Source organism: Puma concolor, chromosome B1, assembly GCF_028749965.1.
Source record: "Puma concolor isolate L17-30 chromosome B1, mPumCon1.1.hap2, whole genome shotgun sequence".
Lineage (NCBI taxonomy): Eukaryota > Metazoa > Chordata > Mammalia > Carnivora > Felidae > Puma > Puma concolor.
The window spans coordinates 127,452,020-127,464,850 of NC_141670.1; the positions used below are offsets into that span (position 1 = coordinate 127,452,020).

The 12,831-nt window shown below is 39.0% G+C and overlaps 1 protein-coding gene across 3 annotated transcripts in view; it reads left to right on the top strand.

The window, feature by feature from the left end:
* The window catches only part of UNC5C (unc-5 netrin receptor C), a 362,171-nt gene that overhangs the window by 303,670 nt on the left and 45,670 nt on the right, over positions 1-12,831 (top strand). For 2 of the 3 annotated variants that reach the window (XM_025921473.2, XM_086704537.1), the window contains 3 exons: positions 8,379-8,570; positions 9,307-9,651; positions 12,527-12,614. In XM_025921473.2, the coding sequence (XP_025777258.1) occupies positions 8,379-8,570; positions 9,307-9,651; positions 12,527-12,614 (625 nt within the window). Of the gene's footprint in view, positions 1-6,303; positions 6,361-8,378; positions 8,571-9,306; positions 9,652-12,526; positions 12,615-12,831 lie in introns of all 3 variants that reach the window. The other variant, XM_086704535.1, reaches the window with a different exon arrangement.

Genomic DNA, 12,831 nt, shown 5'->3' on the forward strand with positions numbered 1-12,831 from the left:
AGGGGTTAGGATAGGAAATTCTAATCAATGATCTGTTTTAACTCCTGGGAGTTAGAAAGGGCATAGACTTGTGGTGCCTGGGTGGCTCAGTCAGTTGAGCGTCCAACTTCGGCTCAGGTCATCTCTATGCTGTAGGCTCAGAGCCTGGAGCCTGCTCCAACTCTGTGTCTCCCTCTCTCTCTGCCCCTTCCCCGCTCATGATCTGTCTCTCTCTGTCTCTCAAAAATGAATAAACGTTAAAAAAAAATTTAAAAAAAAAGGGCATAGACTTGATTTTGATGAATTTAAATCTGTCCAGTGATGCTCAGAGGTCCTGACATTTCTCACATCAGCATATTTGCTTGATAATTTTTCTCTTAGGATACTACTTATAAAAACAGTTTATATTATCTTTCTTAAAAAAAACTAATCATAAATTCATCATCATTTTGGCTCTTGTCTATTATCTCGATCACATGAAAAGAAAATTTTTTAAAAGACTAGAAAAATCAAAGCTGTTGCTGTTTATTTGAGAAATGAAGATTTATGTATAGTTTCTGGCTTTGTTTCTGAAATTTCCCAAATATAAACACACCAAATAGGCTATGTTCAGACATATTATTACATGATTATGAGCCATGTACTTAAGGATAAGTACTTGATGTTACTTCCTACAGTATAAAACCAAGGAAAGTTCACTTCCTTTTTTAAGATACTTGGGCATGGGTTCTCATCTTTTATAATAGTTGGACATCAGCTGAAAAATATGGGCAACCCCACCTCTAGTCTAGAGGATGAGCTTGTGAGAATTAGAAAAAGTCACTCCTTCCCCAAGTCACTTTACCACCATCAGCTGGAAAACCGTTATATTAACAATCCATATCTACAGCCCACACAGCTATCAATGGAGCCACGGAGAGTCTTACAATGCATAACTTGCACACTGTCCACATAATTGATGACTGAGTGGAAGCCAAATTTTAATCTCAACACTTCTGCTTACTTTAAAATATCACTTCTCACCTTTGGGACTCAGTTTCCTAATCTGAAAAAGGTTGGACTAGATAACCCCTAAAATGGTGTCTTGAGCAGTTACAAGATGTTTCCTAGCATAAGGAGCATTTCACTAACTCTTCAAGACATCTAGCTATTGGGACGCTTGGGTGGCTCAGACGGTTAAGCATCCTGACTTTGGCTCAGGTCATGATCTCACAGCTTGTGGGTTCGAGCTTTGCATCGGGCTCTGTGCCGACAGCCCAGAGCCTGGAGCCTGCTTCGCATTCTGTGTCTCCTTTCTCTCTGCCCCTCCCCATTCACGCTCTCTCTTTCTCTCTAACAAAAACAAATAAAAATTTAAAAAATCAAAAAAAATAAGGCATCCTACTCTTGCTTCGGTTTTCAAACTGTTTCCAACTTGCTTCAAGTTTCAGAATTCACTTAAAGTTTCTCTCCACAATCAGACTTCTTCTAATCTCTTTTCTCCCAGATCAGGAAAATCTCTCCATTGAACGATATATGTTCTTTAAAATTACGTTTAACAAAAAGAAGGTCGTAGATCACGAGCATCTCCCATGGCAGAAGCACTGCTGTGGGGGTGGCTTCCCCTAGGTGCAGTTACTCGGGCTCCCACAACCAGTGGGGCAAGTCCTGCATCCTCCCCTGAGCCCGGGGTCTCTGCTCCATCTTTCAGTCCAAGACAGAAGGTTTTGGAAGTTGTTACTGATGGAGGTGAGTTTTGTTCCAGACAGTTCTTCTTTAGGCTGTTCCTCCCATTGCAGGACATTCAGTATCCTTGGCCCTTACTCACTAAATACCATAAACAACACCCTAATCATTATGACAACCAAAACATCCCAGCCCTGCCCCGTTTCCAAACACCGCCCTCCCCCCCACTTTAGAAGTGGCACCACCTCTGGTTGAGAAACTGTTTTAGCATCAAGTTGCACTCTGGCCCTGGAAATTTGCCTCTGAAACATGTCACTGCATGGATGCCAGAAGCCACAAAGGCCATAAACCTCTTTCATAGGAGAGCATGAAAGACTATACAGTACTTAAAAAAGTGCATTGCTTATGGTTTCTCACAAAAACTGGGCTCTTTGTCTCTGGAATAACTAGGGAACCTGCAATTCAAACACATTCGCTAACATCACTCATTAAATAATGGGCTGAGCTGACTCTACAAATAGAATCCCTTTAAGAACCTAGAGTCTTGGGGCGCCTGGGTGGCTCAGTCAGTTAAGCATCCAACTTTGGCTCAGGTCATGATCTCACAGTTCGTGGGTTCGAGCCCCACGTCGGACTCTGTGCTGACAGCTCAGAGCCTGGACCCTGCTTCAGATTCTGTGTCTCCCTCTCTCTGCCCCTCCCCCATTTGTGCGTGTGCGTGTGTGTGTGTGTGTGTGTGTGCGCGCGCGCGCGGACGCGTGCATGTGTGTATGTGCTCACTTGCTCTCTGTCTCCTGCTGTCTCAAAAATAAATAAAAAATTTTTAAAAAATCTTTCTTAAAAAAGGAACCTAGAGTCTTAGTGTTCCTACAGTGTACATCCTAATGACATTGATAGAGCTGTCATTTATCAATTGCTTGCAGTGTATCAGCCCTTTACAAGTCTCATTTCTCCTTTCCACAGTTCTGTGGGAGTAAGGATCCGTGTCCTCTTCCATGGATTAGAACACTGATACGTAGAGAAGTGAAACAGTTTGACCAAGCTCTCACAGCTAAGGAAACGGCAGAGCGAGGATGTAATCTGAAGTCCATGAGAATGAAAAGCTCCATTTCACTGCCTTGGCCAGCAACTCCGGTGCCTTTTCAGATGGCCTTACTTTCAAGTAATAGGAAAGTTAACTGAAATCCCTAACTTATGAACCAGGCTGTTGATTGGGACACGAAAAACAATTATTTTGCACTGTGTTCTGCCAGAGATGTTATTTTTCATTATTGCTAGGACCGCTCTCAGCAGGGTCACCTCATTAGCCAAGGAAAATGTCCCCTGTTGCTCCGTGAGAGACGGATCAGATGGAGAAGCATAAAAACAAACTCTAGAAAGTGATTCTGTGTTCCCCTCGTTTAGGGGATGGAACAGTAATCCCCTTCTTTTCTGATTTCCAGCCTCCTAAGTGATGTTTTAGTTCTGTAGCTGCAGAAGTGTTCTGAAAAGGATGGAAAAACTTTTATAGAGTTGCCTTCCAAAAACTCTTTATCAGTGTTTCCATAACAGAGTAAATTGGGGTGTTGAACCATTAGTGGGTATACTTAATACTCTGGTCTGTTTTAAATTTCCCCATGTAGGAAAATAACAGTTTGGCTAGATTGGCCCTAAATGGCTATGAGGAATAACTAGTAGTGAGACTTCCATTTTTTTTTTTTTTAATTTCTGTTTTATTTTGGAACAACCTCCAAGCAAACACTTTATCAACTACATTGATACACCTATTGATAGACATCTCCCAAGCCACGTGTCATAGAAACCATCCATAAAGCCCTGTCACTTTGCTCCCTTTGCTCTCCATTACCTATAGGAAAATCAAAACAATCTTTTCAAAATTACATTGGATCATGGGATTTGTATTTCATTTAGGATAAAATCAAAATGCCTCATCCTGGCCCACCAGGCCTACAGGACCTGGCTACCCCTCACCCTTCTGAGCCTGCCTCCTCCCTTTTCCTTTCAATCGCTTCCCTCCACCCACTCCATTTTTTTAATGTTTACTTATTTTATTTTGAGAGAGAGAGAGAGAGAGAGGAACAGAGAGAGAGGGAGAGAGAGGATCCCAAGCAGGCTGTGCACTGTCAGCACAGATCCCAACGTGGGACTCGATCCCACAAACTGTGAGAACATGACCTGAACCGAAATCAAGAATCTGATGGTCAACTGACTGAGCCACCCAGGCACCCCTCCATTTTTATGTCAGGACTTCTGCATTCACGGCTGTTCTTTGAGGAGCATCAGTCCCTCATGATTTCAACTTGGCTGATTCTTTCTCATGTTCAAGTTTCAGCTCAAATCCCATTTCAACAAAAAATTGCTCCCTGAAATCCTAAGGTGGTCATCCCGTTATCTCCAATCACATGACATTCTTTTTTTCTATCTCTTAAAATAAATTTTTCAGCATTTGAGTTGATCTTATTTATTATTTTTACTTATTTTCTGTTAAACTAGAACACAAGCAGGGACATTTCCCATTTTTGTTTGTCCTTGTACCCCGTGCCTAGAATAGAACCCAGTATATAATAGGCTTCAAGAGTATTTGTTAGGTGAATGAATGAATGAATGAGTTCCAATTCTGTGCCTAGAATGAAATAGAGTCCCAGATGAATGCCATAAATTACCAAAATATTTTTGAGTTGTCCAGCTCTACATAAATATGGGAAAGTTGAGATTAAAAGCAAAATTATAAAGTTCCTTATTTACTATTCCTTGGTCTGCTTTCAAAAACAGGCATTCTGTTGGGAAGTAGAGGTAAAAGCCAAGGCAAATCCAGAACTGCCTCACAGGGAGAAATTTCAGACCATGTTATATCTGTGTTCTCCCTCTCTCAGATACAATTCTTCTGCGTACTCCAGCAGGCCCATGCTGATTGTGATCAAAATTTTCAAGACGAACAACGGACCATCCCCAGATATCCTATTTTACAGTTGTTGCCAGGCCTTCTAATCTGCAAGAAATGAATATTTTGACACCCCTCTCCATAATACCTTCCCTACCAGAATGATGACATCAGTTACCTCCTCTCCTCTGCTAGCAGTGAACTCATATTGTCTTACATCTTTAGGTTTCAAAATAAATAACCTTTCTTCTAGTGCCTGTATATGTCCCAGATGTCCTTTTATTGAGTTCACAGAATACAAATGGAAAAAGGTTATTACCAGACAGAAGTGTTTAAAAATGAAAATCAAACCTAATACATGGACTCAGACAACTGGAATAAGAAATATAATATTTATAAAACTGAGTAGGAGGTTGCAATCATTGCTCTAAAATAAAGCATTAAAAATTAATTCAGAGCAAACTTGTCTGTGCTACAGCAAACCTCTCTTTCATTAAGGTAGCACGGCATGTTTCTCCTGAATTACTTCCCCAAATAGGTAAATAGCTTATAAGAGCTGAGTGTTCTGCAAACTACAGAAGATCTACCTAAGGCACGATTTAGAGTTACCTTTGGTATTAGAGCATTACAGACCTTTAATTTTGAGCAAATTAATTGTGATTCTTACAGATTCTCTACAGTTTTTGCCCTTGAGCATTACTAGGAAAGTTTAATTCGTGTCATCTTCATTTGATTAATCCAAATGGCGCTGTATCATTTGATCAATTCATATGTTATAGAAGATTAAATATTAGGAAACTGGAGGTACCAGTTATAAGTTATACCTTTAAATTTTTACATATTAAAAGTTTTAAATTTATATTCCACGTTTTTAAAATGTTTCCCCCCGCCTTCTTCTTGACATTATTTTTATCATCATCATCATCATCATCTTCCTTCATATCTTAGGATATACTCAAAAGAAAGAAAAATAAAAAAGGCTAGTGTTACCTGTGCATTTATTGTTGAGATGAGGTTTTTATTTTTCCCAATTTACACTATTCCTCTGAAGCCCTGAAATAAATAACCTTATAACCTCTAGGCCCTATTGATTTTTGAGTGATTTCAAATAAAAAGCATCCAGTTTCCGTTGCATTGAGAAACTGCTCAGTCCCTGGGCAAAACCTATTGGATTCCTATTAAATGGAGGAACAAGAAACAACCAAAAATCCAAAAGGTGGATTTGAGATGGAGGGAGGAAGGGTGGTCTCAGCTCAGCTCAGCTCAGCTCAGCAAATGGGTATTTAACCTTTGACCAATGATGACAGGTCTTCTTTAGTTCTATTAGACCAAGAGCAAGCTGTTATGATTAAATAAAAAAAAAAAAAAAAAAAGAAAAAAACTGCTTAGAGCCTTACTGAATATGTCCTGGGAATTAAAGCATATGGCAGGGATAAGGAAAAAAGATTTTCCTTATGCTAATGACCCTTGATGTCTGAAATAAATTAGATCCATTAGAGTTTATGCTCAATAAAAGAAAGACTTTAAGCACTCCAAAGTTAGTGACTCGAGACCAGTTTTGCTCTGAAATTCAATCTGCCTACTTATTAATTCTTGGTAAGGCTCCAGAGCAGACAGGAGATGCAAAATCATAATTCTGTACTGAACCAGTATTTTAAAGGACCACAGGTTTCTTTTCCTTTTCTTTTAATTAAACCATTTTTCATGCTTCTTATTTTGTTTCCCTCATTAATTTGATTTTGTTCCCATTTTTGTTTCATTTTTTTGTTCTTTTCAAGGTTTCCTTTATCCTATCTCAACTGAACAGCGAACCCAGAATGAATATGGATTTTCTTGTAAGTTTGATGTTTAGTTTTTATGTTGCTGAATAATCATTTAACGTTATTGCCCCCAGTTCAAGTTTACCTTTCTTTAGATCACAGATGTGCACACAGGAAATAGGCGCCTAATATATTCTAACATGAAAAACAAATTAGATTTTCACCACCGAGGAGAAGAAAGAAGGGTCATTTCAAGCCTCTGCCAGCTTTAAAATCTATCAGTCTACCATTCAAAGCTTCAGTCCCAATAGCTGACAAACCATATCATGAAATGTGCTGATCTAATAAAGGGCCAGGTTCAAATGCTAAAAAGTAAAGGGTTGAGAAAATGCAGATCTGTTGAGTTAGGAAGCATGAATGTTGGGTAAGTAATTACAGCCTGATAAAGTAAAACCCTAAGGATTTAGATGTAATGTTCTGGCTGGAGTTCAGAATACTGCTGCAGGACTTCAGATACTACCCAGCAGCAATGTCCGGTCAGCCCTTGGAAAGCAGTGCTCATACAACCAAGAGTGTTTGGGCTGTCACTAGTATTTTGGAAAGATCTGTCAATATTGACTTAGTAGATGCGAAAGTTGATATTCTGGAAACTTTGGGAAAGATAATAGTTAAAAAAGAAATGTCTCTCACATACAGTATATTTAAACACAAAATGCTGAAAGAGAGCAGTTTCTAACAGAGAATCCCTTTAAACTGTCAACGTGTCAAAGAAACCGTGACACAAGAGTTTGAGTGAGCCACTGGCAATCTAAATGATGAGTCATTTCCCCTACATAAACTATGTGGCTGTGAGTCGTAGTGGACAGAATAGGGGCTCTTCAGCTTTTAGGAGGCCATGGGACTCACATATCTGAAAACTCCCTTCCTCCAAACCGCACGTGTATATAAAATTGAGCATAAAAAGGTTGTTCTTGACTATTTGCAATACCAGTGTAAAATCACCTCTTTTATAGTGAGTGGAGAAGCTTTGGTTACCTCTGCTGAAAATTTTTGTGGGTCACAAAATACTAAAAACAGAGACTTAAAGGTGTCTGCGGGGTTCTGGAAAGGTTTAATCTTGTTCGTTTTGTTTCAATTATCAGCTTCTATCACCTTTTGCAGTTGAAGCCAAGTATGTTCTATGCCCCCAAGGCAAGATGAACATTTACAGGAATCGTCCTCTTGCTTTACCCAGAAACAGATCTCCCGACCGATTGCACACTGTGTTGGTCAAATGCTCAATTGCCTTCTAGGGTAGTCTGACCTTTATGATCACTGAACCAGGCCTTTATCTTACTCTGCACCATACAGACATTTTGATTCGGTAACAAGTGGCTAAATGTAAATCGCTGACCAGAGACCATGAGACCCTCATAGTTCTCAGAGGTAATACTGAATCTGTATCAAAAGTCTGGTGTTATCAACAATGACCTCTGCTCTCCAAATCTTCTGAAAGCACATCTTTAAAATCCAATGTGTTTGCTCCTAGTATTTGTTTTGCTTAGTTACATATACCGTTCTCACCCATCTGTTCACTGATTTAGGGGAAAGTGAGAAGAATGTTATTTGTGGGAAGTAACCTTTTGACTTGAATGATACTTAAAAACATATTCTGATTCAATAAATATACAGATTCAGAACATGCCAGATATTTCTAACAGGATATTGATGTTTATTTTTTTAGAGAACTATCAGTGAATTCAAAGCAGCCTTCCAAACTTTTCCACCTGAAATTAGTAGTGAACTTTTTTTCCCCTATGAGTTGGGATGGTTTTAGTTCCAGTTTCTTTTTATGCCTTCTAATAAATGGTCTGTTATGCTGCCCAATTTAAGATAGATTAGTGGGTGGGTAGATGCAGAGTGAGAAAGGAAAAGAAATCAGAGATAATTTTCCACTGAAAGGCCACAGTCGTTTTATATAGCTTTTGAAATAGATTTGAAATTAACCTATAAAAAAGGCAATAAATGTCGGAAAAAAAATTACCGACAATATGTATGTGATCTGTGGGAAATTTCTCTAAGCAGTTGGTCCAATGTTTCCTTGTCCTCTCCAGCTGCTCCCGATTCAGATGATGTCGCTCTGTATGTTGGCATTGTGATAGCTGTGATAGTTTGCCTGGCCATTTCTGTAGTTGTGGCCCTATTTGTGTATCGCAAGAATCATCGTGACTTTGAGTCTGATATTATTGACTCTTCGGCGCTCAATGGAGGCTTTCAGCCTGTGAACATCAAGGCAGCGAGACAAGGTCAGTTAACGTTGCACTCCACACCTGTGATGTATGCATGTGACCAGCATCCCTGTGTGGTGCCAAAATCGGAGACTTTCAAGTCATGTAGTTTAGCCAGAGCATTAGCTCCATGAAGACATGGATTTGGGTCAACATTACTTCAGACAAAATCAGGGTCATTACTCTGTTGACTTCATTCATATAACAAACTAGAGGTGACAAGATGCACAAATCATTTTTTTGTCTTAGGTTTCTATGTCATACTTTTAAACTTTTACTTTAAAAGAATACACAGATTGGTTGACTGATTTCCTACATCCCCGTCCTTTTTTTTTTTTTTTTTTTTTTTTTTTTTTTTTTTTTTGCCTTTTGACACTACAGCTTGCATAGCTATGAATATAGTGGTCTACAGATGACCTCAAATCCAGTATAGACAAGGAAAACTATTACCTAAGTCATTGAATGCAGATCACTGTCTTCGAATTCAATCTGTTGAAATAGCTAAATACCTTAGGAACAATGAGTAGACTTCAAGGCAAAATACAGAATGAACTCGTCTCCTAATTTGTAGCCAACAATAAAATGGATTGTAGTTATCTCATTGCCCTGTTTTCAACAGAACCTTAGAGTCTAAACATCTCGAATATTCATTTGTTCATTTGTGTTTGGCTCAGAAAGTACCAAGGTGAGCTTGACTAGTAGAAGTTACCTGAATGGAGAATGCAAATGGACTTCCTTTCTCTTTCTGACTCAGATCTCCTGGTGGTACCCCCAGACCTCACATCAGCTGCCGCCATGTACAGAGGACCTGTCTATGCCTTGCATGATGTCTCAGACAAAATCCCAATGACCAACTCTCCAATTCTGGATCCACTGCCCAACCTGAAAATCAAAGTGTACAACACTTCCGGTGCTGTCACCCCTCAAGATGACCTGTCTGAGTTTGCATCAAAGCTGTCTCCTCAGATGACCCAATCTTTGTTGGAGAACGAGGCGCTCAACGTGAAGAATCAGAGTCTAGCAAGGCAGACGGATCCATCTTGTACTGCATTTGGCACCTTCAACTCTCTCGGGGGTCACCTGATTGTTCCCAATTCAGGTAATTCCTAGAGGTTGAAATCACATAGATCTTGAGAACGTATGTTTGTACCCAAATCTTTTTTTTATCTGTTTGTTTTCATTAGGCCTGAAAAGTTAGTTGGAGCCTAATCTAACCCAAATCTACTTTCGATGTAGATCAACATTACTTCAGACAAAATCAGCCAAACCATTCATCTTCCTCCAGCCAACTCGGAAAACACTTCCTCTAGAAATATTATACTCACAACTTTCTGCCAAGATTTAATTTGGAACTGTCATTGACCTTCTTTTTAATAGAGCTTCAGAAGGCAACGGCAAGCCAGAAGTGCTCGCCGTTGTCATCACACTTTAAAAGGACAAATTAATTAGAAAACATATTAGTTGGTTCACTTCCAATTTACTGTAGGAAGCAATACTTCAGAATACTAATTTTGAGATCAGAGAACATCATAGTAGACATCAAATCTTCATTTATTAACTTAACTCTTTATTATACGATCTTCCACCTCAAGGTATTTGTAAGGTACTCGCTCCCTCTTCTGATCAATCTCTCTGGAATCACAGCCTCATTATGTGTAGTGTATATCTGTAGTATAATTGAGTTTTCAGCTTATTACTTAGTTACCTGCTTCTACAGTATAAGTGCCATAAAGGACTTCAATGGTAAATTTAAGTTAGTGACTGATAATGTTTGATTAATGTTTGATATTCATTTATCGGTATTAGCGATGGGTTTTTATCTATTGGCCATAAGAGGGTTAAGGGATTCCTCTGTGACTCTACCTTAGCTCTTTTGACAATACAGCAATAAGAAACAATTTGATTGACCTGAAGTCCTCATGTGGCATAAGAAAATAATATAGTGTAAAAATAGCCATACAGCCAAATAATATACAGACCCGATTGGTCTGCAGATCTGAATATGAACTTGTCCTTGATTCTTTCTCTTATTCAGTCCCTTATTTCAATGCCTTGCCAGTTTGTCACACCATACATTTAAAAGTATATTTTAATAAATTAAAATACTTAAGGGAATCTCATTTTTCCTTTTATCTATGCATTTTACATAGCTGAGATTATACGTTATATATATATTTTTTGCCTTTTTCTCTTTAATTTTGTATACTCTTTAAAATCATGATTTAAAATATATTTCTAAAAGTCTATCAGATGGATAGATCAAAATATGCTCTATTGTTTTTTATTGTTTAAACGTTATATATTCTCAAGGCAGTTTTTTTTTCATGATATTTGTTGGATTCTACCTTTCCTTCCCACTTTCACACCTGTCACTTTTTCATATATGAATTATTATAAAGGCTTCTTAAGTGGAAAGGAAGGAGGTTGCATGTATTAAATACTTTCTATGTCCTAAGCATTGGTGATTTACATACATTACTTTATAACAAGCTACCTAACACGCATCAGGCATTATTCTTATCACTTTACATTCATAGCTTTATTTCATCCCTGTAACATAAAGGTACATTTTATTGCTCCCATTAGGAAAAATAAAAAACTACCAAGGGCTGGTAGCCTCACATGTGGCCCTCCTGCTTCCACTGTGTGCTTCAGCAAACCATCCTGTCCCCTATTGTGACATTGCTTCCCACAGCACTGAGCTTTTATGTGACTTTCCTTCTCGAGAAGGCCGTGACTCAACATTTCCAACCGGTTACACAAACGCCTCTGAGTAACGATTCCTCCTTAAGTCTCCATTCTTCATTCTTGAGACTTTCCAACATGGTCGGGCAAGTTTCCTTACTGCCCTGTGCTCATTTGGCATATTCCATTCCCTTGCTAATTCAAGTATAAATTACTCAAAGACAGGAACACTGTCTTTTACTTCGTGTCATTCACAGTACTGCCAAACACCATACTCACAGCGATGCTCTGTCAGTTTTTAGTGAGCTGAAAGTAAACTGCATTTATTGGAATAAAATCACAAAGACGGGTGTCTACAGGTTGTTGCCCACCCGGAATTATTCTTTGTGATGATCCCGCAGTGATGCAGGCCGGTGGTTCTTACAGTGTGTCCACGGGCATCTCTGTGTGTCCACGGGCATCTTACAGTGTGTCCACGGGCATCATGTCATTGGCATCACCCTACAGCTTTCTAGAAGTACAACTTTGGTAGGCCCGATAAGTCAAAAACGCCAGGATCCAGTAATCTGTGCCTTAGCAAGCACTGCAAGTGATTCTGATACAAGCTCAAATGGGAAAGAACTGCGATAGGCCCAGTGAATTTAGAACAAAGCGTGATCCCCTAGTCCTACAAAATGGTGTCCATTAGCAACTGAGTAAACACCCTCCTGACCTGCATTGACTAAAAACTAGTCATAGTTTGTCTGTTGTCTGTTCGTTTTCTAGAGTTATGTGTGATGAAAGAAGTTCTCCACCAATTATTATTCTGTTACGGAAAAACACTGATGCTGGCCAGATATTTCCGAAATAAGTGTTTTTTGATATTATTGAGGTTAGCATTTCCCTGACTTTGAATTTCGTGGGGATTTTTTTTTCTTAAATTAGAAACGATGCATCATTACAGCTGTTTGAAATTTTAAGAGCGGTTGTTGGTTTTCCCCTCATTTTACAAGGAAAACAACAGTGGAACCATCTGTCTATTCCTTAAATAAAACAAGAGTTTAAAAAATTACATCATTCCTTTGAGTAATTCCAGAACAGTTCAGAGGGAGCTGTGGTAACAAATAAGACCAATAAGGACGGAAAGCAGGGCAGCTATGAATATTTACATGTCTTTAGAGAAAAAGCAGGCTTGTAGCTGCATGGCCACAAAATCTCCTCATTCCCTTTCACTTGCTTCAAAGGCATTCTGTGAAGTTTCCTTTTGATTCATAGGTCTTATGTGACTGCTTTTCTCTTTTGCTATTCAGGAGTAAGCTTGCTGATTCCCGCTGGGGCCATTCCCCAAGGGAGAGTCTACGAAATGTATGTGACTGTACACAGGAAAGAAAATATGAGGTAAATATGCTTTTTCTGGTGCGCTTGACTTTATCAATGTCTGACCTGGAGGAGAATTGTGCAATAGAAAGAATAAACCCAACATGTCTCGAGTGCCCTGCTTCTAGCATACCCTTTTTTCCCTAGACCTATAAAACGTCGGCTTCTCTTTATCTTTGAAGCTTCAGACACTTGTGCAGATCTTGAGTATGGGCCGAAGGCCAGAGATCTTTTCTCA